Below are 26041 nucleotides of genomic sequence, written 5' to 3'. Positions count from 1 at the left end.
ACTGAGGAAGGTGACTTGGAAGATGTAGAACTGGATTGGAGGAATGGATGATGCCGTATGTGGAGGTATGGGTGATGAGGTTGGTGGACTTTTACTAGGTACCAAGGGTTGACGTCTTTTGTTGTAGTGCTTCAGAGGACTCAGTAGTGCGCTTTGACGCTCTAATGACCGCCTTATCTGTGTCATGCAGTGACCACAAACCCAACCAAGCTTTGGCAAGAAGACTTTTAACTGGCTGAACATAGGTCTAGACTCTACTAGACCAGGGCAAGTGACTAGACCACCTGACTGGACCAGGGACGAGGAAGGACTATACCCGGACGAGAGCTTGCTTGGACCAAGCGAGAGAGGACCAGACCAGCAGGGCGAGAGACTAGGTCAGCTAGAGTAAGCTGTCTAGGGTGAAACTGGACCAGACCAGCAGGCTGCACTGGACCAGGGACGAGGAAGGACTATACCCGGACAAGAGCTTGCTTGGACCAAGCGAGAGAGGACCAGACCAACAGGGTGAGAGACTAGGTCAGCTAGAGTAAGCTGTCTAGGGTGAAACTGGACCAGACCAGCAGGCTGCACTGGCCAAGCGAAGTAGGTGAGGCTAGGTAAAACCCAGCTAGCTCCTCGATTAGTACCTCAATAGAGAGTGAAACTTCAGTTGAAGTCCCACTGGGTGTGCCAAAAATGAGAGCACCTATAGCGCGGATAGTGTGTCGTGCTCTCTACAGTTGGTGCTCCTCAGTGCAATGTGCGTGACATCTCACTCAAAACAGAATGAAAACAAAGGAAACAATAGATAACAGGTGACCAACAGAGAGACACAGCAAAACATATGGACTCGACTATCTCAAAGAACCGATACAGACTATGGCGTGGAAGCACACTCAGCTCTAGCCCAGAACTCATGGGTACAATGGGGGTGTCGAGGCTCAGATGTGCAGGGATGGTACAGACGTGATGTGTCTAGACTCGCTACCCTAGACGACGACACTAGACCATATATCAAGAAGATGATAATCCCGAACCAACAGCTAGTACTCACATGTACAATCATAAAGAGCCACCAACGGCTCATAAATGTCAGCCATCTAAGTCTATCCCAAACTGGTGGTGACCTGGCCACGATGTTCACTAGACCACCATCCGTATCCTTGCCACGTGTCACTGTCCTGCCCAGAGAGTCCATCCAGTGTGAACCGGACCACACCAACTGTACTAACTGTGTGTCTTGTGGAAGTGACACTGTAGCCTGCTACAGTGAACTACCCAATGTGGTCCCATTATTTTTGGCTTTAGGTATTTATTTTACTTATTTGTCAAAGTCTAGGTAGGGAAATTCATTGAGGTTGCTAACCCCTTGCCTCCATTGTATACACATTCAGTTATTCATTGCCAAGGTTGCCGACTTATATGCAGATATTGCAACCTACACACCAAAGGGGGCAGTGATGATACTCGGGGATCTTAATGCTCGCATAGCCAACATATAGGTTCAATTGGTTGACTACTCAATCCATCCCGCAGACAAAGATGGCGATCTTGTATTAGATGCAATGTGGGATAGATGCTCATGCGATCACCTCATGAATGAACAAGGTTCGGCTTTGAAATCTATGATGAATTCTATGCAACTTGTAGTCATGAATGGCACCAAGAAATTTGCAAGCTCCGGAGCATACACATGCTATACATCAAACCATGAGAGAAGCACTAATGATTATGCGTTAGTTAGCCACAATGCATTGGATTTAATTGGACACTTTAAAATTGGTGCTCGGTCACCGAACTCGGACCATTCTCCAATTCATGTATGTCTAGACCTCCCACACATACCTACACAACGCCTCCAAAAGGCGACAAGTTGGGCATATCGAATGCAAGTTACAAAGAAATTTGATTATGCCACTTTTCTGGACAGCCTATTGATTAGTAGACAATGTATATCCCAGAACATTTCAGAAAATTGGGCTACATTTCGTCAAGCAATAGAAGAGGCAGCGGAGGTCACTATGGGGCGATCTAAAACAGACCAAGAACAATTGAAGGGTCTCCCTCATAACCCATGGTTTGATGAAGAGTGTAAAGCAGCCAAAGGCAAGCTAAAGTGCTTCAATAAGTCCACGAAGGAGTGGGAAAATGCAGCCAAGGAATACAGAATGCTGAAAAGGAAAAAGAGAAGGATGCATGAACTTTTGAAGGAGGAGCAAGAGGTGATTCAATTTAAGAAAGAACCCAAGAAAGCATGGCGCAACATGAAAGGTAAAAAGGAGGATATACTGGGAAATTTCAGCATGGACGAAATGTATGTATATGCACAAACACTCCACCGATGCTCAAATAATGATGAATGCTAAAATTCAGGTTGACACTAAGGAACCTATAACTTTGCAGTGGCTATGAGAGGTTTGAAAAAACTAGCCGCTGGGAAAGCCTATGACATTTTGCGCTTCAACTCCGAAATGCTGAAACGGTCGGGTAATGAAGCTAAGAAATGGATACATTGCATGATGAATCAAGCTATTCACCAAGGTATGCCTGAAGATTGGCAAGAGAATTGGGTCAAATCTTTGTTTAAAGGAGGAGACCGTAACCTACTCACGAACTACCGCACCATCATGGTGGGTTCTTGCATGGCAAAACTTTTTGGGAGTCTGATAGAAAAAGATATTAGCACCACAAAAGCAAGTTTCTCACCTCTAGCCTTGTTGAGGACATCAGGAGGTTCTCTAACTGGAATGTGGGAGCATATGTGGACATGCATGTAGAGGAAGGTACCGAGCATGAGCACGAGCTGAATTTTGAACTACAATTACTTGAGGCCCTTCATAGCAAATGGAAGAATGCAATGCACAGGTCCAAGTTTGAATACTATTGCAAGCACATAAACACACGATACTGGGAAGAATACAAAACCGGGGAAACCCAAATACATATCAGGACACCCATGTCCTACCGTGCGAGACAGGCCATCACCTTGATGCGGACAAGATCACACATGCTCAAAACTGAAACGGGAGGATGGCTGAATATTGATGCAAACATGAGGAGATGCACTCAATGCAACTTGAATTCATTGGAAAATGAGGCACATGTAACCCTTGAATGTCCAGCATATGCGCAGATTCGGGTCGACTTTGCTCAACTTATTCAAGGATGTACTACATTTGAGGAGCTTCTCCCAAGAACACATCCCCCTCCAGTAGCACTAGGCATCTATCTTGCCAAAGTGCTAGAATATCACACCACACTCACAAACAAGATCACCACCCAATCATGACACGCCCCCTCATTCACATGGGAAGGGGAAAGTCTCATATATGAGATTTTGGGTCCTATGGGTCATTCTGGCACCTCCAGGACGTAAAGACATCATCATCATCATCATCTCTTTGGACCACTCTCTAGAATCATGGGGTATAAGGACCAGAGATGTCTGGGACTGTTTTTGCTCGAGTTGCGCAGACACAGAGAGAACTTGATGAGAGGAGAGGCTAGCCAGTCTCAGAGACAGATCACAGACTTCTTTAGAGCGGACACTAGGCAGCCAGAGGAGCAGCTACCACAGCAGAGCTCACATTCTACCAAAGAAACGCTGATCGATCGAGCGACCGAGCTAGGGAGATCTAGACGCCCACGATTGCGGAGGACTACACAGCATTGACGGACGCTGCATCAGAGGATTCGGATCACTTTGGCCCGACGTGCTTAACGCACTACTGACCATGGAGGAGATTGATGAGATCCGCCAGCGATCGATGATGGATCTCTTGTGATTTAGCCCTTTTGAAGATTGTACACCGTGCTCATCTTCTTTGTATCAGCTCTTCCCTATAATATCCCCACACACACACCCACATTGTGTTGTATTAGCCCTTAGTCACTACTTTCACCCCCCTACTCATATCCTACTCAGCCTTTGTATCAGCTCTTCCCTATAATATCCCCACACACACACACCCACATTGTGTTGTATTAGCCCTCAGTCACTACTTTCACCCCCCTACTCATATCCTACACAGTTCAAGCTAGCTGCTTAGTTCACATCTAGCAGTTTAGAATTCTTTAGTACCCCTTTTTTCAGTACCTTTTATTTTTGGTACTCCGACATTCTATCAGATTCACCGCATTGTAACTTTTTGGTCTCATGGGTCATTTTGGCCCTTTGAAGACGTTAATATAACATTTTCATGTCATCTCTCTCTCTCTCTCTCTCTCTCTCTCTCTCTCTCTCTCTCTCTCTCTCTCTCACACACACACACACACACACACACACACACATACTCACATCCTCACATCAGCTCGAGATTGAGACTGGTAGATTCAGAGGGATACCAGTAGACAACAGGATATGCCGCTTATGCCAGCTCGAGCCAGAGACAGAGCTACGTTACATATGTCATTGCACAGTGTACTATGAGATTCGGGGCCGTTTCCATTGCTAATTCAGAGAGGGTTTTGGTCCTTTCTCTAGGGTCGTTAGTTATGAGGATCAAAGATGTCTTGGGCTATATCTACTTGAGTTACACAAATATAGAGACACTTTACTAGGGAGAGCTAGAGAGAGACAGTCCCAGAGATAGTTTACAGATTTCTTTTCACTAAATATGGGACAGCTAGAGGAGCAGCCATCACTGCAGAGCTCAGCCCACACTCATTCGACCACTACCGGCACTCTCATTGACCGAGCACTGGAGCTACGGAAATCCAGACGGCCACGATTCAGGAGAGGGGCTACACAGCATCGACGGAGACTACAGCAGAGGATTCGAGCCATACTCTCTCGACATCTAGAGTGCAGATAAGGATGGATTCTAGTAGTAGTAGTATTTTTGTTCTAGTCTTTTTGTAACCAGACATGGTATCAGATTCACAATTTTGTAACAGTTTGGTCTCATAGGTCATTTTGGCCTTTTGAAGACGTTAATATAACATAACCTCTCTCTCTCTCCTCTCTCTCTCTCTCTCTCTCTCTCTCTATATATATATATATATTATATATATATATTATGAGACACCTCAGAGGAGATGTTGAGAGAGCTAGATACCATGGATATGGGGCTTGACAGAGATTCATAGGATGAGGAGCACACTGAGTATGGATGATACTTGATAGATATGGAAACTATGCATGGATTAGCCATTTTGAATGGCTTACAGAGATTCCCCGCAGCGAGAGGTTTTACATGCTTTCCATACAAACATGTAGCCAATACAGTGGACTATGTTATGGCTCAGCCGAGCTTTATCTCTAGTATCCAGGACCTCACAGTTGGACCCAAACCTGTTGGGGTGGCAGTAGATCATGCCCTTATGACAGTGACCATCTCTTTACAGTTTAGTACAGTACACATGCCACGGACAGTAGCTCCTACTCGCTACACCTTTACCCGGGAGACGACTCTGTCTACTTAGACGGGATCTTTAGACGCATGTGCACTGAGGAGCCAGGGTGACCTCTTGGGGAAGGTACTTCTATATCGACTCAAACATTGCATGATGCAGCAGCAGAGGCATACCCACACACCCAGCCTGGACAGAGACGACGTTGTGGGAGCATGCCCGAGAATAGCTAGTATGATGAGGAGTGCCGTGAGACGAGAGCCAGACTTCAGAGGGAGGTGCGTTTGGGAGATATCACCCATAGATAGTCATAGATGGCCTTTCGACGCTTGGTGCGCCGGAAGAAGAGGGAATTTTTGGCTCGACTAGAGCAGGATATATATCAGCTTTTCTTGAGTCAGGACTCAAGTGAGGCATGGCAACTCTTCCATGAGCATTCACCTCCTCTTGCCACTGCCATGTCCACGCACATGTACTTTTTTCACCGCTGAGATGGTGAAGAAGGCCATTGATAGGATGAGCACTGGGAGAGCATATGATCATGATGGCTTAGTTGTTGAGCATTTTTTACATACCAGAGGTTTGCTTGCACAGCTTCTAGCAGTGATGTTCAATCGTGCCATGTGTGAGGGCCTGCCTGATACTTGGAGTTTATCTACTATTGTACCTATCTTCAAGACGAGATCCTATGGAGCTTGGGAATTATCGCACTATCATGATTGGACACAAGCTGCTGCTCATGAATGGATGCATACAACCGTGCCAGTGGGGAGGGGTTACGTGCAGTTGGACAGGCAGGATTCAGGAGAGGTTTCTCTACTCTTGATCACATTCTGACACTCAGGGCTATTATTGAGGAGGGCAGAGTACATGGGAGACGGATCTATTGCAGCTTTGTGGACTTCCGCAAAGCATTTGATACAGTTCCTAGAGCTAGACTAATGCGCTGGGAGTACCCACAAACCTTATTTGGGGATCATGGCATTATACAGATCAATAGGGGGGCATGTACGCACTCCAGATGGGTTGTCTGCTTTAGTTCACTCTACTATCGGGGTGAAGCAGGGCTGCTCACTCTCTCCTACCTTATTTGGTATGTATGTGGATGAGGTTTCTGAGTATATTGACAGAGATGGTGATAGAGGTGCACAATTGGCAGGGACATGGATTCCACTCTTGTTATATGCTTATGATTTTGTGTTGATCTCTGACTCACCAAGAGGGGATGCAGTGTCATCTGGATGGTTTACATAGATTTGCACATGACAGTGGTTTGTCTGTTAACCTTGGCAAAACCAAGCTTCTAGTGTTCAACACCACCCCACAATGGATCAGGAGATAAGCACCTACATTTACATATGGCGAGGAGCCAGTGGAGTATACAGATGCTTATACCTATCTTGGGGTGGTCTTTAGTGGGCCAATATTTTCATTGAGGAGAGCAGCAGAGACTAGATTGACCAGAGCTTATGAAGCATTGGGGGGATTGGACAGAATGTGTTCACAGATTCAGTTTCAGGAGCCCAGTCTTAGCTACCTGATTAGCTCGCATTTAGCTTTAGACTTAGCATTCAGCTTTTTAGTTTTCAGTTCCTTTTATTTTGGTAATCAGACATTGTATCAGATACATCAGGTTGTAACTTTGTAGTCTCATAGGTCACTTTGGCCTTTTGAAGACGTTAATAGAACATTTCATTTCATTTCATTTCTCTCTCTCGTGCTCACTCTCCTTGGTCTCTGCACTTCCGCATCATCGACTTTGACAGGGATCACATGTTCTAGTGTTGAGGGTTTTGGGAGGTTCTTTTGATTTGGTTTTTGGTGCTGATTTGTGTGAAGAGCACTATTGGGAGACATTGCTAAAGAGGTACCCTTTATTCAAACCATTTAAGTTAGCTAAATCTCCACAATGTTTAAGAATTTCCTCCTTTTCTTACTTTGTCTTTGAAGAAAAGGAAACCCGAGAGCTGTAGCATACACTTATGATTGGCCATTCCATTTGTGCAGCTTTCTGTTTCTCACTTTTGTTGAGTGTCAGCCTTACATGAGCAAAGTCGGCATCATAGCATCTTAATCGAACTCTACAAGTAGCCTCAGGCTTTATATCCTCTATAATGTGTACAGTTTTATTCAGGTGGGTGCACTTGGATCCTTGCGAAGGTGCTTTTGACAAGCCTTTACTATATGAACACGGGTACACTTTCTTATGCTACTGTATTTTGACAGGTTGGGCATGTGCAATGTGTGTTCGTGCTTGCCTGTAGATGAGGGCATACACATTCATTTGTTTTCCCTACTATACAAATATACAGACACTGGGAGGTCGGCTTTATGTGTTTTGTCACTTTTTTCAGATGGAAGAAGAAATTGACTTATATCATTGCTTTCTCTAAAGACGGAGTCTTTGATGTGACAAAACGATATACCAAACACTGGGAAGAGGTAGATGCAAATTGATTTGTTGCAAAAATAGGCAAGTTATCTTCCAACAGCAGACAAAGATTTTGCTAAGGTATACATGGTTTGTGGGGTATTTGATTATAAAGGTGCGACTTCGACGAACCCTTACTTCTGAAGAGAATGTTGGTAATGTGGTCTCTGATTTAACATCCCAACTAAGGCATACATATTCACAAGAAGTTTTGGAGCAACTGAGGCTACGGGATGTGGAAGAGGCTGTCGAGCTCTGCAGGTTTCAGGAAGAAGATAAAACTGTTTCAGACGCATTGCCTGGTAGGCTCACTGGTTCAAAAGAGTGGCGAGAAGCTCGGGGTGAGCTGGGCAGCTCAACTGTGGCCGTGCACACTACATGCCCCAAGCGGCCTTGTGTAGATCATTTTGTTTCCCAGGTTTTCCTGGCTCTTGGAGAACTTGATGTAACATGCTTGAAGGGTCCATCAATGCTAAGAGGCACACTTGAAGATTTGCTGAGTACATTAAAAAAGCTGCAAAATGCTCCTTACAAATCAAGGCAAGCTCGGTTCAGCTTGAATTCAGCACACATATCTCCATTGCTAGAAAAATTTGTAGAAACTAACAGTCTGAAGCAGTTGACGAAAGCACTTGGATTGATTGTTACACAAGAAAGTCATAATGATGAATTGGTGTTAAGCACTCAAACCCCTGTTGACACAGCTTTGGCTCTTCCAGTGGCAATAGAGAATTTAGAGAACATAATCGATTCTGCAATAAGCAGAGAGGACTCAGACACATTACTAAAGCAACTTGCATTGTTTGCCAAAAATGAGAGACTGTCCGGTACTTCAGCTGAAGCAAGTGGTGAGGCACCACCTCTTGGCATTGTAAGTTTAAGGACAGCTGTTATTGACTGTTTATATTTGTGATCTCGCTTTTTTAATGTTTGTGACATTTTTTTACTCAAGGCAAGTTCAGCTTTTGATGGTCTGCAGTCCACAAAATGGGAGGAGCCAGAGGGTGCTAAAGGTAATCAAATTATAAGTGCTATATCTTCTTCCGATTTATGACTTTTTACATGTCAAACATAATGAAATTTTTCCCCCCCAAGAAAAGGATCCTTCTCTTAGTTAATAAAACTGCCCATTGGGCTACAAATTGCCCCAACAAGAGGGGAGCCTACATCAGCATGAGGGGAGACTCTCCCAATGAAAAAATGAGATATGTACAATGACAGCTAAAGATTTGGGAGGAGGAAACAACCACGCAGGTGACGGGGTAGTGCCATCTAGGAGCCCCATGGACCATGGTGTAAAAAGGCCCTGGATGCCAAAGTCGTAGAAAAGCCTCGCAGCACTCCCGATGGTTGGAGCTGACATGCAGCCTCTCGAACTGACCTCGGAAGTGTGTTGATCAGCTCCAGTCATATATCTTGTACAGTCTCCACCGGTGGGATGGGGCGGGCGTCCAAGATGCGGAAGCAATGGGCTCTCTAAATGAACCAGAGAGTCAGGCTGCAAATAAGCTCTGATCAAAGCTCTCTATTACTGCTCCAGTCCTAGGGCGTAAACTCTGTGACAGACTGGAGTGTGGGCCGGCCCTCGTGTATCACAATCATCATGCTAGCTGAGGCAGCTCAAAACGAAGTGCTGGGCCCGTGAGGGTGGACCAAACAGCAGCACCCCAAGTGTACTGATTAGCTAACGACAGGGCTGGCATCAGCCGTAGAATCCGAAGCCAAACCTGTTGCGCCATGGGGCAGTCCCATACACAATGCCTCTAAGACTCAAAGTGGGTGGTCACATGGGGCACAGCCCGCCGGATGGCCGCTGGAGACCAACCAACTCCCCTCTACGATAGCGCAATGGGCGGCAAGCCACTGGAACATGGTAACTCACCTCGGTTGTCTGTTGTCCCACAAGCGCTCCCAAAATTCTATTAGGAACTTAGCTACCAGTCACCTGCTGCAGCAGGGCGAGCCTCTCTCCAAGCAGACAGAATGTGGCGCCCCAGTCGGGTGTTGTGTATTGGAAAAAAGGGATCCCTGGTGATCAGTTGAAGAAAAAGGTTCCCACCAAAACCACTCCCCAGGGTCCCACTGCACTCACGATAGACGGCGACTCTCCCAAGCCCAGAGCCTCCAATGTCTAGTCTCAAGATCTGTCGGGTCAGGATCAAGTACACATATCGTCCTTCTGATGCCCAGAACTTGAATCCGCCAAAAGCAAGACTCTGCTACCTCTGGTGCCTCAGTAGCAACACTATGGAGGCGACCCTCTCGTTGAACCTCAAAGAACATGCCAAGGCCTGAGTCGGAACAAGCCCAAACTGCAATGAGGACCTCAAGGTGAGTAAAGGCCCCCATCCAGCTGGGAGCCGCCGGCTCGAAAGGCGTGTCATTCTGCTGGTATAGCCTCGATGATGTCCTGACACATGCTCTGTACCCCCCTCATGCCACGCAGTTGGATGCTCTGACTCTCCTAAGGAAGTGCTGTAAATTGCAACCAGTCTCCCAGGGTGCGGGTTGGACCCTCTGCCATGGGACCGCATCAGACATGGGATCTAGCCAACCATGTGACCTCGCTACGTACTACCAACAGGTTCCATGTAAGAGGCTGTCTCAAGCGTTTCTCAATGCATGTGGGTTGGTGTTGCTCAAGTCCCCCTTCAGCTGCTCCCAAGACCGAAGCAAGCTCAACGCGAAACGGTCCTCCCATCTTCTGATCAGGCCCATTCTGCGCATCTCCGTGAAAATCCAACGAGTGGAGGTGTTCCAAGGGCCACCCATCCGTGGAACTCAGCCTCTGATCTGGTGTAGCAAGAGCTCTTTCCATGGCTCCTCCCCTGGAAGAAGACTCCTGACAATGAGCTTCCCAAGGAGGGCTCCAATTTGTCGTGTTGGATCAATGATACCTAGCCCCCCCAAGAGCAAGATAAGGTGATGACCTGCCAGGAGACTTTTGCCCGAGCGGACTGCGTGCCTCTCTCTGTCCACAGATTGTTTCCAATCAGCCTCTCTAGCTGGCTGATACAAGAACTCCAGAAGATCCAGCAAGATGTGATGTACCACATGGTAGCCAAAAGCACATGTTTGGCCACAACAGCCCTGCCAGCAAGAGAAAGCCTCGCCGAGCTCCAATGTAAGAGCTTCCTCCTGATGGCTAGGAGGAGGGGGCAGTCTGCTGCTTTGGTGACAAGTCCAAGCCAACCTGGCAGCCCAAGTAGCGAACGGGCGTCCTTGAAGGGATCCAACGAAAGCCCTCTCCAGGCATCCAGTTAGACGTGCGAGCATCACCAACCCAAAAAGCAACTGTCTTTCGCCAGTTGTCAATGCTCCCGATGCACAAAAAACACCTCCAAAGCCTGCTCACACCTGTGCAAATTGGCCTCACAGCCCTCCAAAAACATGTCTGAGTCATCAGCAAACTCAGCGTCCAGAACCTCCTCTTCCCGAATGGGTAACTGTAGGCCACGCAAGCCAACCTCGTGTGAGGCCAAAAATCTGCTTTTCGCCTCTGCGTAGAAAAGGAAGGGGGTAAGAGGGCAGCCCTGCCGTATTGAGCGCGTAAGCATGAAGCATTCCCCTCGACCTCTTGCGAGCAACACCTGACTGTGAGCACACCTGTAGAGACTCGAGAGCAGACACCCTCTCATCATGCATCTGAAAAGCCCATCCTGCGCAAAGTGCCCTCCAAGAAGTCCCAGTCAACTCTGTCGTAGGCCTTCTCGAAGTCGAGGAGCACCACAAGATCCTCTCCTCGCTGGCAGACGAGGGCAGTCGCCTCCCAAAAGGTGAAGATGTTGTCAAGGATACTACGCTCCTTGACAAAGCCCATCTAAGTCTCATATATGACGCTCTCAAGTAGTGGCTGAATTCTCAAACTCAGAGCCTTTGCAAAAATTTTGTAGGCTGAGTTGAGAATGATGATGGGACGCCACTGCCAAATCTCATCAAGAGATCCCCCCTCCTTGGGGATGAGGTAGATCAAACCCTCGCTCATGCTATCAAGCATCTTCCCAGTGTGTAAAATGTGCTGGTATGCACTACATAGGTCTTGTCCAAGCACCTCCAAGTACTCCAAGAAAAAGCTGGGAGTAAAACCATTCTCTACTGGGCAACCACCACGAGGGAGTGCTCTGAGAGCCTCCTGAAGCTCCTCTGGTAGGAGAGGGCTCTCAAGCATTTGTCGCATCTCCTCAATGACGAGGCAAGGCATCTATGCCCACACCTGGTCTCTTGATGCATCCCTACGCTCTCTCTGCAGCTCAATTGAGAGCAGCTCTTGGTAAAAGTCAATAGCTACTGCCCACATGTCCGCAGGCTCTGTGGCAACCGTTCCATCCTCTCTCCTCAACTGGCGACATCGAAAGAGGAAGTTGTGCGCGTTGGGGCACCACGTCGCTGCCATGGCTCCCGTGCTTGCACTAGCGAGCACTTTTCCCTTCTACCAAGCTTGCACAATCTCTTGCACGTGCACACAATAATAATATATATGCAGACATCAACTCATGTGTGTTGAGCTCTACGTACTTGAATTTCTAAGTGATTGAAAAGTATAGACTCACGTTAGCATGACAGCGATGATGTCAGACAGGGATTGGGCTCAAGAGGCCAGGGAGCCCAGAATGCAAAGCACGAGATCATCACACAAGCTGAGCTCGATCCGTGCTCGTCACCATCATCGTGCAACAGCAGCTGCAACTCGTGATCATCATTATAATGGCGAGGGCCCACTATCTCAAAAGCCTCTCTAGTAACTTTGTCACCCACCTGGGTCCACTGAGATGCATGTCGGTGGTAGGGAACTCATGGGGCTGCTCCTCAATGGTGATCAGCTCCTGTCGAGCCTGTATCTGGTCCTCCATCCGGGGACTACCAACTTAGGGGTCCGCCTGCTTACTTCTCTCTTGGCTTGTCATGGCTTCTTTCCGTATCTTCCCAAAGTCGTCCTTTACAAAGAAAGAGAGGAGACCGTGCTTTGATACCACTGTCACAAACAGGAGTGCATAACAACATAAAATATACTCGAATAAATAGAATTTATCACTCAATATTGAAACCAATTGATATAGAGAGAAAGAGTGAGAAGATAGACACAGAACCGGGGACCAGAAGATGGGTTGGTCCCCCCCCTCCCCTTAAGAATATCTTTATTACTGGGGAGTAGTCTATACAAGCTCTTGAACCAAACGTATTACCACGTTCGTTCTAGAATGAGACCCGATGGTAGTCGGAAGCCTCAGCTTCCTATTCCTAGGGCAAGACCCTATTCCAAGGAACTTTTGTCCCTTATTCTAAATCCTTGAGAACCAAGGTTCTCGCCTCTCGATCTCATCTTCCAAACTAAGGGCATGGCATCCCTACAACTCTTTTCCAACTCTGTTTCCAACAACCTCTCTCAGATCCGTGGATCTACTCCCAAACTCAAGGTACAAAACCCTTGGACTGATCTAGCTCTAGTTCCTTAGAGCGCTTTTGTAACAGATTGGGTACCCCAAGTTAGAAATCTGGCACGACACACGAGAGAATCACTTAAAACACTTCACAAACTTGATCCAAGTTTAAGTAGAGTCGACACGGCTCGGCCCAGGGCCTCTCAAAAGCAGTACATGAAAAGCTTCAAACTCAAAAGCTGCCAGCGAAAAACGCGGAAATCCGTACGTTGTGCCACGTTAGCAGTCTAGCGTGATTTGTAGCGTCCGTACAGCTTGCCAGGTCAGCGAGCCAACGCGTTCTATTTTGCTTGTGTCCTTTGGCCCCGTCAGAATGGGACCTATAAGTTGGAACAACTTAGAGTTGTGTTCGGGTAGTGCCACGTCATCACTTTGTGGCATATCCCCCTCTTGAAAGAATTATAATCGTCCTCGATTACACGTGCAAAATCAGACATAAGCCATAAACCAGTTCAATAGACATTGACTCTTGAGTATCGACGCACTAGACGACACAAGTCTAGCATTTGCACAAAGACAGTAGTCATTGAACATTCACATCACATTCAAATCATATCACATAAAAATCTATCAAGATCTAGGACCATGATTCCTAGCAACGTGTTTAGCAATAGTATCTAGATCCACACCGGACCTCACTGATGTCAGATTAACTAAGTCTTACTACGATCATGTCCATAGAACCTCAAGACTAAAATGTTGTAGTCATTTTGTCTTTCAAACCTGCACTCAAACATAATTAGATGAGAGCACACATAAATCGGATTCATTTTCGGGAATTCCCATTTCAAAGTTCTTCATTCATAAAGTCATACAGCAGAATACTGTCAGCACATCAGTATCCCTGAAATCGAAAGGGAAATCAGTGACTTCATTCCATCTTGGTAATCTGTGACAAAGGAGCGGAGTGACTTTCCTCTTGTGTAGTCCCGTTAGCACGAGATTCAACCTTGCTGATCCGCGGGATCTATCGGAATAGTCACCGCTAGACCGAAAGCCTCAAGGTAAGGATATATGAGGAGTATCTAGTAGGTCCTCCTCCTCCATTCACTTCACATCTAATGTCGGATAGCTCTTGACTAGAACCGCCGTTCACTTTACTTTTTTTTCCTTTCTTGGCAAAAGCCGTTTCCATAACTATATCATACTGATTTGCTCAAAAATCTTATCCGGATCTGGGGAATTCTTTGATCTATCAGTTGATTCCCTTTTCGTTTCTTTCCTTGTGCCCTAGGACCTATGGGTAGCTTCGCTAGCTTCCCCTGTCCATTGGCACGTCAGTCTCAATCATCGGAACCCTGAGACGCACTATCATCTGATTGTTCTTTGGGTGCCTTTTTGGGGCATCGTGCGGATATATGTCCTTGTTCTCCACAGTCAAAGCACTTCTTCGCTTTGAGGTACTCAGATTTCTGTTCCTCTATCAGTCAGGGACGAGTATCCTCTATCATTCGTCGAATTTTGTCCGGTCCTTGTTGTCAAAAGTTGGTCAGTTGGATAAGTCAGATTACCCAAATGCATAGCAAACCCTTGCTTGGCATGTCCCATCAGTTGCTGGATGGACTCGGACTTCTATAATAAGAAGTAATTGCGTATCTCTTTGGGAAGTCCACAGCAGAATCGCTCGATTTGCTACTTAAAGGAGATCTTTTTAAACGAAGAGGCAAGTAGAAAAACATCCCAAAATCTCTCACAATAAATATCCAGAGTATCTCCCTTGGCCATCCGAAGATGATTCCAAGCAGTAATCACATCATGTTCGTACTCTTGAGTGAGCCACGAGGGAAAAAAAATTCGCTTGAACTTTAGCCACTTTGTCGGTGCTTCTTTTCGTAACAGAAGAGTGGACCACCATGTGCGTGCATTTCCTTTCAAATAGGATGCTGCCCTCCTAATCTTGGAGTGCTTTGAGTAGCGGCCTCCAAAAAAAGCTATATCAAACTGTTAGATAATAGAGAGGGCCTTGTGAGTATCTCGAAAGCCTAAAAAGGTATCAAATTTTAGTGCTTGTCCACCCTCCTTGAATTCTTTGGTCTTCTTGCTCTTATCCTCGAGAAAATCATATTGATTGGCTCTATAGAAGTGTTTCCTCTTTGAATAAAACATCTGGTCATTAGAGTCTGAACTCTCAGAAGAGGATGAATCCACCTCAGAACTGTCAGAGGTTTTCCGAGATCTTTAATGGGAATTGCTCTTCTTAGCCTTCTTCTTGTCCTTACTGTGTATCTGAGTCTTTCTTCGTTTCCTGCTCTTTCGGTCCTCATCACTTGAATCAGAGGAGTTGTCTGAACTGTCAGAAGAGGATGAGGATGAACTAGAAACACCCTCAAAACTTACGTGCTTCTTTGTTTTTCGTGCATTGGAAAAAGAAGACTGACGACCCAAATAACCAAAGTAGTCTGCTCCTCGGTTGCATCTCTTTGAATGCTTCGCGGTCCACAAAAGTTGGTTGACTCGTCTTTCGACAACGTCGTCAAGTTCATCTTCGGTTAACATCCGTAGAACGGGAGCTTTCTTTAAAGTTGACTTTAAGGGTGAATGGATGGCAGTACGCCATCAGGAATGCATCTCGTCAATCGGGTGTCGGGTCAAAAATTTCGCGTATTGGGGATCCTTCAAATACTGGAGCCTTTCCTTAGCACAAGAGCATCAATTTGTTGTTGACGTTGCATCTCCATTCGTTCATACTCCGTGTGTTGTGGTGGCCCGTACTCTTTGTCTGGTCGTCCATTAGAATATCCCACGCTTTCACCCGATCCAGAGTTGTCGGGTGGGTTCGTCTGATTCTTGCGAGATTCGTTACCTGAATCCATGTGTGTCGCAGTAAAAGGGATCGGATTTTCCCGATGGAAGGAAAAATTGATTGTGCTCTAATACCACTTTAACAGACTTGGGCACCCCAAGTCAGAAATCTGGCACGGCACACGAGAGAATCACTTAAAACACTTCACAAACTTTATCAAAGTTTAAGTAGAGTCACCACGGCCCAGTATAGTTCCGTGCCTAGAGGTATTGGCTCCAAAAATCTGGTGCCCCTTTCGGTATTTATTTTTATATTAATGCCTGAGCAAAATACAAAGTCCGAGGGTCCTCTCTGCTCAACTGCTCGTCGACAAGTCTGAGAGAAAGAGTGGCCCTAATGTCACGAGGACGTGGCGAGTGCTAACCTTAGTTGTTGGTTTCTTTCCAATGATTTTTATTTAATTTTTGGGACCCTCTTTTTGAAGTTGCAAATGGTCGTACATTGTACGGCCAGTGTGAAACGGTCGACGGTCGAGAGTTTCACTGGCAGACGGGAAGGGCAGGTCGCCTCGAGATGGTTGGCCAGTCGGCATTGGAATCCGAGCAGTAAAAAGGTGTCTAGGCTTAGTTCAAAGTCATTTAGGCCCCTCGCTACACTTATAAGTTGGTGGGTACTAGGAAATTAACTCAAAAGAGGCATAAGGGACACATGGCGGCTCCATATGCACTTGCCAAGTCTGCAAGAAGACGGGGCATCCATTTCAAGAGAGGGGGCTGATTTTTGCTCTTTAGTGTGCTACAGTGTGTGTGTGAGTAGTGGGTGCAGGTGATCACAGCTTTAATGGAAAGCTTGCCTTCTCTCTTGCTCTATGTAGCGCGACGATTTGCTCTCGTGCATCTCTCTCCCCTTTGCACATATGGTAATGCCCCACTAGTTGGGCTTCTCAGATGACCATGTACAGTTCTGGGGGTTTTATGCACGTTTGCCAAAGCAAGAGCCTTTTGTACAGGAACCGGATTAGCTAATTGCTAATCCCCTTCAGGTGCACATAGTTTCTTCGTGAAGGAATGCAAAAACAGAGAGTTTTCTCGCGTAAAAACTCGTCCGATTTACAGGGAAACTGTCCCATTGCGTGCGGGAGCGTCTGACACACGCGTAGACGTGTTTGCTCCGCCCAAAACGATCCAAAACAGAAAATTACAGCCTGCTGTGTTTTTCTGCAGGTTTAGGGTTTCGCACCTAGACTGCAGGACATTACCAGGGGAGCCTTGGGAAAGCCGTGGGACGCTTAAACAGGGCTTTAGGCACCTGACAGTGACAAAACAGGGAATTACAGCACGCTAAAATTGACTGCAGCTCACTGGAAAGCTTCCATACCGCAAGGGAAAGTGACCTTGATGTGTACTTTTGACGTACAGGGATTTTTGCGTCGTTATGTTGACAAAATTGGGTCAAATACCTGCAATTACAGCCATGGAAAAGTTTGGACAGCTTGGTGAGGGTTAAGTGAAAGCGTTCAGATCATTTATTTGCAAAGGAGCCTCGGGAAAGCATTGGGTGCATGTACATGACACTTTAGAAAGATTTCCCGTGAGGAATCTCGTCTAATTCAAGGGACAAGTGACCCTACAAGTGTGAGAGCTCGAGGGCTATCCACAGAAGTGATTGGCACGCGAATCGGAGCGCAAAATAGAGAATTCAAGGTGCTGTAGTTTCTCGCCAGGTTTGTAAAGTGCTCCAAAGTGCGTGGAAAGTCGCTGTGTACTTGAAATTTTGTCCGTGGAGACTTCTACTGTGGTTATGTTGCCGAAATCGGGTTAGAGTAGGGAAATTTTAGCCCAATAAAAGTGGGTCAGCTTATAGACGTTTACAGGTTTTTCTTAAGTGTAATAAGAATAAAGAAATACCGAAAGGGGCGCCAGTCTTGGGGCCAACAGGGTGTCGTTGTCTGCTTGGTAGCACTCTAGCTGCCACGCCGTGGTTTGTTTTGAAACGTAAATCCAGTCACAGGTTTATTCGTGAAGTTCCTTTGTGTCGTAAAGTTTAAATAAAGATCGGGTGAAAGCTAAAGTCTACCGCCCTACAGGCCGGTTTCACCCTAGATACATATTTAAAGGCCCATGGCCTCTCAAAAGCAGTACATGAAAAACTTCAAACTCAAAAGCTTCTTTGGCCCAAAAGCTGCCAGTGAAAAACGCAGAAATTCGCCACATCATCAGTCCAACATGATTTGTGGCATCCGTACAGCTTGTCAGGCCAATGAGCCAACGCGTTTTATTTTTGTTGTGTCCCTTTGGCCCCATCGGAATGGGACCTATAAGTTGGAACAACTTAGGGTTGTGTCTGGGTAGTGCCACGTCATCACTTTGTGACAGCTTTTCTCTTGCAGAGGCGCATGCCTTTCTTTGCTCCTACTCCCTTGCGAAGAGGAAGTATTCTTGCAAACAAACACTCAAAGATCAAAACGCGAAAAACATTACCTTTGAAGTCTCGGCACTCGAAACACAGCTCGGTTCTCGAAAACAATTTCCCAGAAGAGATCTCTTCACAGAGAATCTTCTCTTCCAATCCTACACAACAGAGGAGGTGTGTTCTCGGGTTCCTTCTCGTAAATCAGCCTCGTCTACAACTGAAAATAGACAAAAACAGCAACTCGTCGCGATGGAAACGCTCTCCGTATGCACTTGTTCGCAATGGACTCGCCTACTTGGTCTTGGTGTCATCTCGTGCACTTGGGGCAGTGGTGGGGGTGACCGGTGGCGTCATCTTCACCGCGGAAATCTGCGGCAGCCTCCTCCTTTCATCTAGCACTAATTGTTTTTTTCTTCTGAGAGGAGAGAGTCCTACCAGCAGGAATAGTGCAGATAGGGAGGCGCCACAGAGAGAGAGAGAGAGAGAGAGAGAGAGAGAGATCATGGGCAGCAAGGAGAGGAAGCGCTGGTTTTGTTTGTGCCCTTTTTTAAGGGGTGGTTGTCCACTTATTAAGTGGGCAGCCAGTCTATTTTAAAAATGGTCTAAACCTGTTAAAAACTCAATAAAGCCTTATAAGCTGAAAACAATTCTTATACAATCACAACCCAGGCGTCCTTAGATGCAGTCTCATGCACGGATGCAATGCTAATATAGACCTCTTCACGGAAAAGCATTTGCTTTCCCGAAAAGCAACCCGCTTCTCAAAAAAGCATCTGTTTTTCCTCGAAGTTTCCATTGAACCCATCTTCATTCAAGTGCTTGCTCATTCTTGTGCACAATTCTAACACAGTTCAGAATTTCCTCCTGACTATGGAATATTATCTTTCAAATGCCCCCATCACCCACCCTGTGACGCATCGAGAATACCCCATCACCTAGTCCTTTCTCACCAAACTTACGGTACAATCTCCTTCGCGATGCTCTAACCCATCCTATGATGCATCAGAGTTGTCGGTTCCTGGATGGTCGAATACTTCTTCCCAATGCTCCTTGTCACCCATCCGTTCCGACGCATCAGAAGTACTCGTTCTTGGTGGCCTTAACAGATATCCCCGTTCACAGTGCCCCGTCATTACTTTGAATGACGCACTAGAAATATATGTACTCGGATGTCTTCAACAAGAAAAACCCTCTCACTCCTATTTCCAATAATTCATTTATTATTATTTTTTCCTTGAGTCTCAAGCGAGAAAACCCTCTCAATTATAAATCCAAGATTTCATTTAGAATTATTTTTCCTTCAGATAAAGCCAATTTAGGTGGGTCGGTGCATCCGTAATTCCAACATTCATTGCCCAATTGGTTGGCTCAAAGCTCGCTCTCTCTCTCTCTCTCTCTCTCTCTCTCTCTCTCTCTCTCTCTCTCTCTCTCTCTCTCTCTCTCTCTCTCTCTCTCTCTCTCTCTCTCACACACACACACACACATAGGCAACTCAATACCTCAAGAGATAGAATGATAGAACATGACACAAAAAATCCACAAAACCGGGAATAAATAATAAAATGTGCAAAATGTCTAGTGCAAACCCTATATGTGCCTAGAATTCCTACCTGAAGGATGGAAGGGCGGGCGGGCAACCAACTACCAAGGGCGTGTTGGCTCATGAGAAAAGCCGTAAGCAAGAGTGAAAGAATCTGGAAGGTGAGCATAAAGCTCTAACACCGCCCCTCAACAACAGATACAAAGAAGCTACAAAGAAAAATGTTGGATTCTTGAAAATATATGGAGAGCCAAAATGAGCACCAAGCCAGAAACGACGAACTGCCCAATGCCAAGAGATTGCATTAACCAAGTCAACACAGACAGTGAAAATAATGGCCAAAAAGCAAACTGTCGTAGAAAAAGAGATGAAATGGAAGTGCCAAAGACGAGTGTATCATAGCCCATTAGCTAATGGTAAAGCAAGCGAAGAGAGGCCAAGAAGTGGCACCTCCCTGAAGGAAGACACGTTGACCAAGGGAGAAAGGGTGTCGAGGTCGAGAAGAAACCGGGGCAAATGAAGATGCTAAAGGGAAATGCCACTAATGATAAGTCGGTTGAGGCATCAGGAGCAGCAAAGGTTGAAACTCTCTCGGTCTCAAAAGAACCATTACCATCTGCATCTATACAACATTCCACCATAGTTTTTCCATACGTCAATCACACATCGGATGCACACGGGTACGGCAGTACGGAATAAGTACGGATCAGACCACCTGAAATTCCACATGTCAGTCTTAGGATGCTACATAGTAATTGTAGAAATACTATACTACACCACCATGTTTAAAACTTTATAGACAGACAAAAGTTAAAACTTAAGACCATAGAAATTTTAGAAATTAAAAGTGGACTCTGGAGAGAATCAAGATGGTGCCTCAGACCTCTAAGTAATGATTCATAAAGTAACCTCCAAACAAAAAGGAGTCAGGAGTCAGGACTATAGAAGCAGGCCAAAAACATTCAGGAGTGTAGTCTCTTGAAGGCTGAAACCAAAACATAAGTAGAGAGGCGAGACTAGAGGCTTAGAATCTAAACTGTAGACTCTAGAGTCAACAGTGAACAATGAACACCATACGGCATAAGTAAATGTCCAAAACCATGGTCCAGACTCCATAAACAGGCGGCCAGGCACAGTGAGCTCCAACTCTCACCACAGCTCACATCCTCATCGTCATAAGCAGCATCATCCTCGTCCTTGTCCTCGTCCTCATCCTCATCACCACCAATTGAGCATGATGCTCCAATATGACTGGTACCAGCAATGAAAATAGGCTCTATCGCATTTGTAGTACTCTTTGCAATGGCCTCTTGAATCTCTTGCAAGGCAAGCAAGCGGTCCTCATCTTTTTTCTTATTGAGCATTTCCAATGTGACCTCCATTCTCTCATAGCCGCGCTCTTTGATTTTGGATATGAGCCTAAGTTCGTGTGTATGTACACAAGCTTCTCTGTATGAGATGGGAGTAGTAGCCTATTTCTTCTCTTGGTATGAATAAGAGAGAAGGTGCTCCAATTTCTCACATGGAGAGGCACATGTCCCTTGCAAAAGCACTCTCAAAGCAAGAGCTTACAAAGCGGGTGTGCAAGCCCCAAAAGTTTCCCACCATTTCACTTCCTCTTGCATCCTCAATGCATCTTTTGCAATTGGATGAGCAAATGACTTGCTTTCAGCTTTATAAATGTCAAGCTCATCAATTAGGGTGCCTTGCAAGGTCAAATCACCCTTGGTGTACCTGTCCAAGAATGTCATCCATCCTTCATGCACCTCGCCATCACTTTCTTGCCCTCTTCCTCGCCATATGGGATGCAACATGTATCCAACAGCATGGAACGGTGTGTGCAACATAATCCATCTTGCAATGCATAGATCCCTAATCTCTCTCATCCTTGCAAATCAATGCCTTGCATGTTCTCAATTTGTTCTACCATGTGATCTGTAAGCTCGTACATAAGTCCCATCGTGGCTCCTTCCCTATCAGCCAAACGGAGAATTTTCAAAATCGGAGCACACATTTTCAAGATCAGCCTTGCCTCTTGCCAAAAGGATGCATTAAACACAATGTTCGAGACCTCGGTAGCCTTTTCGGTCTTGGATCTCTTCATCTTCACAAATTTGTCATCCATCATAAGCTTGCGCATACCTTGTATGCATCTCTCATCCACAAGATTCACCAACATAATAAAGTAGTACGCAAATCAAGTGGTTGACGACTTGACCAAGTCCTTCTTGCTAAGTTGTCGAAACAATGCCAACACAGTAGACTTTCTTGTCACAAATGTGACAATCTTTGTTGCATCCTCAAGCACTTTTGCAACCCAACCAAGGACTTTTGCAACCCAACCAATCTGTCCAATGTCCTCAAACAAAAGGTCCAAGCAATGGTAAGCACATCTGGTAAAAAAAAATGTGTTTCCACTCCCTTTCAATCATCTCCCCAACACCAACACAATTGATTGCATTGTCCATGCATACCTGCACAACATTTGCTGGGCCAATCTCTCTGATAATTGAGATGCTTAAAAATGAATTCCGATCCCCAGATGTGTCTACAGCTTTCAAAAACACCGACCCATGAATAGAGCATGCAAGAAAGTTAATGATAGGCCTGCGCCTAGTGTCAGACCATCCATCACACACAATAGAGCATCCGTATCTTTTCCATTTCTCGCGCACACCCATGATCTCAGTCTTTACGCATTTGACCTCCTCATTCAATTCTATGGTGCGCAAAGCATGATAAGAGGGGGGAACATACGAAGGACCTGCTTGTCCAATAGCTTTCACCATTTGCAAAAAGTAAGGGCTCCTAATTTTCCATGTAGGAACATCCTCAGCATAAAAAAACCTGCGCAAGGCTTGGTCTGCTTGCTTCCGTGCTTGCAAGCCAAATGAACTTGCCAAACCCCCTTGAGGAACCTTTCTCTTTTTGCTTGAGGACCCCACATTGGACTTGGAAGAGCCCACTTACATTAGTTGTTCCCTTAGCATGCGTACTCATTGAAGCACCTCCTTGAGCTTAAGAGGCGTCTCCTTCCAAATCATTGACCAGTGCATCTACAAAAGCAGCTCTGTCTTCTCCCTTTGGCCTTGCATCTGCATGCGATCTTGTGACAATCTCTACAACATCGGTTGGGGCCTCATCACATGGGCCTCCCACACCATTACCAGCAATGTCCAAAATATGTGCACGGATACGCAAAGGACCACCGTCCCATGAATGCCCATAAAAATTACATTTGCAAGTCCATTTTCCTTTTGGGAGGCACTTCACTTGCTGCACATATTGCCACTCGGGACGCTTGGTTCGGCCCATCTGCAAACTTGCAAAGAATCCGGCTTGGAAGATGGTGCAACGAGCTTGAGTCTTGGAGTGCTGAGATGCTCTGTGTGTTGGTAGGAGAAGTTGAAGGCAGGAGAGAGTACGACCCGAGGGCGGAGACTCGAGAGGATGGGCTGGCTGCTGCCCAAATTTCACATCACACGCTCTCTGAGTCTCTGCAATCTCTGCATAGAGTGTGCAGACACATTCGCCTGAAGACTATACGAGTGCGCAGCCAAAAAATTGCAACCGAAAATTTTTTGCCCCAAAATTTTTGCCACGCTGGCTGGAGGTACGAAAAATGCATCCGTACTTGATCCATACCCGTACCCGTACGGCAGTACGGCTGGCCAATCGTACACGAACGAAAAAAACTATGATTCACACCATCTCCAATAACATCTAGCTATTGTATGTCCATGTCTTCCACAAAACGTACAGCTAACATCAGGTTGATTATGATGGGTAGCAGTGTCAGGCTGTCCTTGCTGAGTAATAGCTCCACCACCACGAGCTGCTAAAGCGGTGTTCCCTGCAACAGGATGAGGGGAATCTTGATCCTCAAGATGTTGACAAAACTGCTGCAAAGTAGGTAGAAGATTCTCCCAAGTGGTAACACGAGTAGTGGAAACAAGAGCTGGTAAAGAGAGTCATATAGCAAGGCATAGTTTTTTCTGGACCCGTCCAATTGGGGAACTTTACTACCGGACCCATCAGAGTTCGATTGAAGTATGATTGTATTTTTCAAACTTTCCCAACGATTTAAAAAAACCACCATCTACTGTGAGACTTACTCATGATCATTATTGGTGTGTACAATGATAAATAATCTTGGATTGACCAAAATTTTAAAGTTTCTATGGTGTTTTGCTGCATTACGGTTTTGTGCTCCTCTTCATTGTTTCAAGTGTCATATGTAGTCTATTTTTAGTCTGCCATATAGAATCCTCGAGGGGTCTGATCCATATTTATTCCAAACTTCCATACCCGCCTGAGTCCGACTTATGGTTGAGGTATGGAAAAACTATGCTGTGAGGGAAACTTGGCCAAAAGTCGAGTGGCCTTGTCCTCTGAGGTGATCACCTTGCCACAAACAGAAAGCCCATCTTGAAGCAGTTGCACAAGAAATAACAGTCTGAAGAGAAGGAAGTTGCAAGTGTTGCAATTTAAGCAGTCTTCTAAAGAGCAAGGATCTGAGTGTGGGGCCGAAAGTTGACATAACTGCAAGGAAAAAGTAAGTACACTAACAAAGAAACTTGAAGTCTCACGAAGTAGAAACACAGAGTCAAAGGAGATCTGGAAGCCGTCCATTGTGGCTCTCATTGTATGATATTTCCCTTTGAGCTTCTTGCATCTTTGGGGGAATCTCCTTGTAGCTCTTTGGGCATTTGATTAACTGTCAGAAGGATCGTTTTTCTTGGAGAAAATATATTCCAAGCCTAGGGAATAGTTGCAGGTTTGCTGTAATCATCAGCAGCAGCCTTTATGAAATGCATGAACCCAATCAAATGCTTTCCTGAAGTCATTCACGCTACATATAATCAGCATGAGAAAATGATTATTTTGATAGACCAGTAGGAAAAGTTCTTCTAGTGTTGGCAATTACAAGCCCAATATCTCAGAATGCATTTATGACGTTCAGTTCATCTGACCTTTTTGAAGGTTGTTGGTTGACTTACTACATGCCAAGCAACAGTGAAGTTCAACTCCAGTTTTATGAGGTGATAGCTGCCAACGACTGTCCTGAACGGGACCCAAAAGATTGGTAAGACAGCACCTGTTGATCTTGGCTATTATTACTTTGGACATTAGATCATGTAGAGATTGTGTATCCATTGAAGGACTCTGGAGGGAAGCGACGACGGTGGTTGCACCTGGACTCTACTTGATACTCAAATGTCACAGCTTTTCGGCAAGCGATTTGAGAGAAAGTGCTATGAGGTGTCTCTGGACAAGAAAATGTATTGTAATGCTTTGAGGTAACCATATTTGTTCTGTTTCTAGTAGTTATAAAATGTCAATTGTATTGCCCAAACGAATTTTTGTCTCTCCTCAGGCTGCAGTTTCAGGCTGTGCGTGATTCTTCATCACAATCTCGCCTTCAACTATCTTGTGTGAATTTCTACAAGACAAAGCAGCCTGCATAATTGATGGGTTTTCTGCGAAGCCCAATAAGCAGCAGTAATATGCATATCTGATGAGTGTGGATACAGCCCTCCTGTTGAAGCATCAACATCAGAAGGTTTCCATATTGCTGTTTTCATTATAAAGCACCCCATACACCTGCTAGTATTACTGAGTGCTATTTACACAGTCATCATCTTGAAACTCACAACTCCATGACTCTAAGCTGCCTTATAACTTCAGCAATCAAATGAACATCTCGGGGTGCAGTTGCTAATAAGCTGTGGGGTTAAACTTTGCCCTATATTCCATGATACCCTATTGTGGGTAAGGGTTTCCCAATCGCTTAAGCTATTCTTTGTATCGCTTATCATTAAATATATCAAGTTCTAAGGGAGTTATCCCAAATTATACTGCTACGCCAATTGAAAAAGGCTCTAAAATTACATGCCTAAGTGAGCGTGCGTGCGTGTGTCCGTGTGTGTGTGTGCACGTGCGCGCTCGATATAATTATATCACTTATCCATAAAAGAGCACTTTTACATGTTCAAAAAACGCATCTCTCCCGACCTTAAAACAGGGAGTACAAAACATCTTTTGTATTTTAAATTCTAATTTTCCTATACATCAAAAACTCAACATTACAAAAGTAGGTGGCATTGATCTTTATCTTCAATTTTTTTTCTTTTTTTTTTAAA

The 26041-nt window shown here is 45.5% G+C and overlaps 1 protein-coding gene across 1 annotated transcript in view; it reads left to right on the top strand.

Annotated features, from left to right (window-relative positions):
* The window catches only part of PNG1 (peptide-N-glycanase 1), a 200728-nt gene extending 174969 nt beyond the window's left edge, over nucleotides 1-25759 (top strand). The window contains exons 10-16 of the mRNA XM_086503384.1: nucleotides 7469-7528; nucleotides 7689-7776; nucleotides 7881-8636; nucleotides 8718-8778; nucleotides 24882-24984; nucleotides 25061-25198; nucleotides 25276-25759. Coding sequence (XP_086359510.1) covers nucleotides 7469-7528; nucleotides 7689-7776; nucleotides 7881-8636; nucleotides 8718-8778; nucleotides 24882-24984; nucleotides 25061-25198; nucleotides 25276-25366 — 1297 coding nt within the window. The 3' untranslated portion in view covers nucleotides 25367-25759. The remainder of the gene's footprint in view (nucleotides 1-7468; nucleotides 7529-7688; nucleotides 7777-7880; nucleotides 8637-8717; nucleotides 8779-24881; nucleotides 24985-25060; nucleotides 25199-25275) is intronic.
* Nucleotides 25760-26041: the final 282 nt, after the last annotated feature.

The sequence above is a fragment of the Adiantum capillus-veneris genome, chromosome 27 (genome assembly GCF_014529385.1).
Source record: "Adiantum capillus-veneris isolate H3 chromosome 27, ASM1452938v2, whole genome shotgun sequence".
In the NCBI taxonomy this organism is placed as follows: Eukaryota; Viridiplantae; Streptophyta; class Polypodiopsida; order Polypodiales; family Pteridaceae; genus Adiantum; species Adiantum capillus-veneris.
The sequence above is the reverse complement of the archived record's forward strand: the minus strand, read 5'-3'. Positions and strand labels throughout refer to the sequence as shown.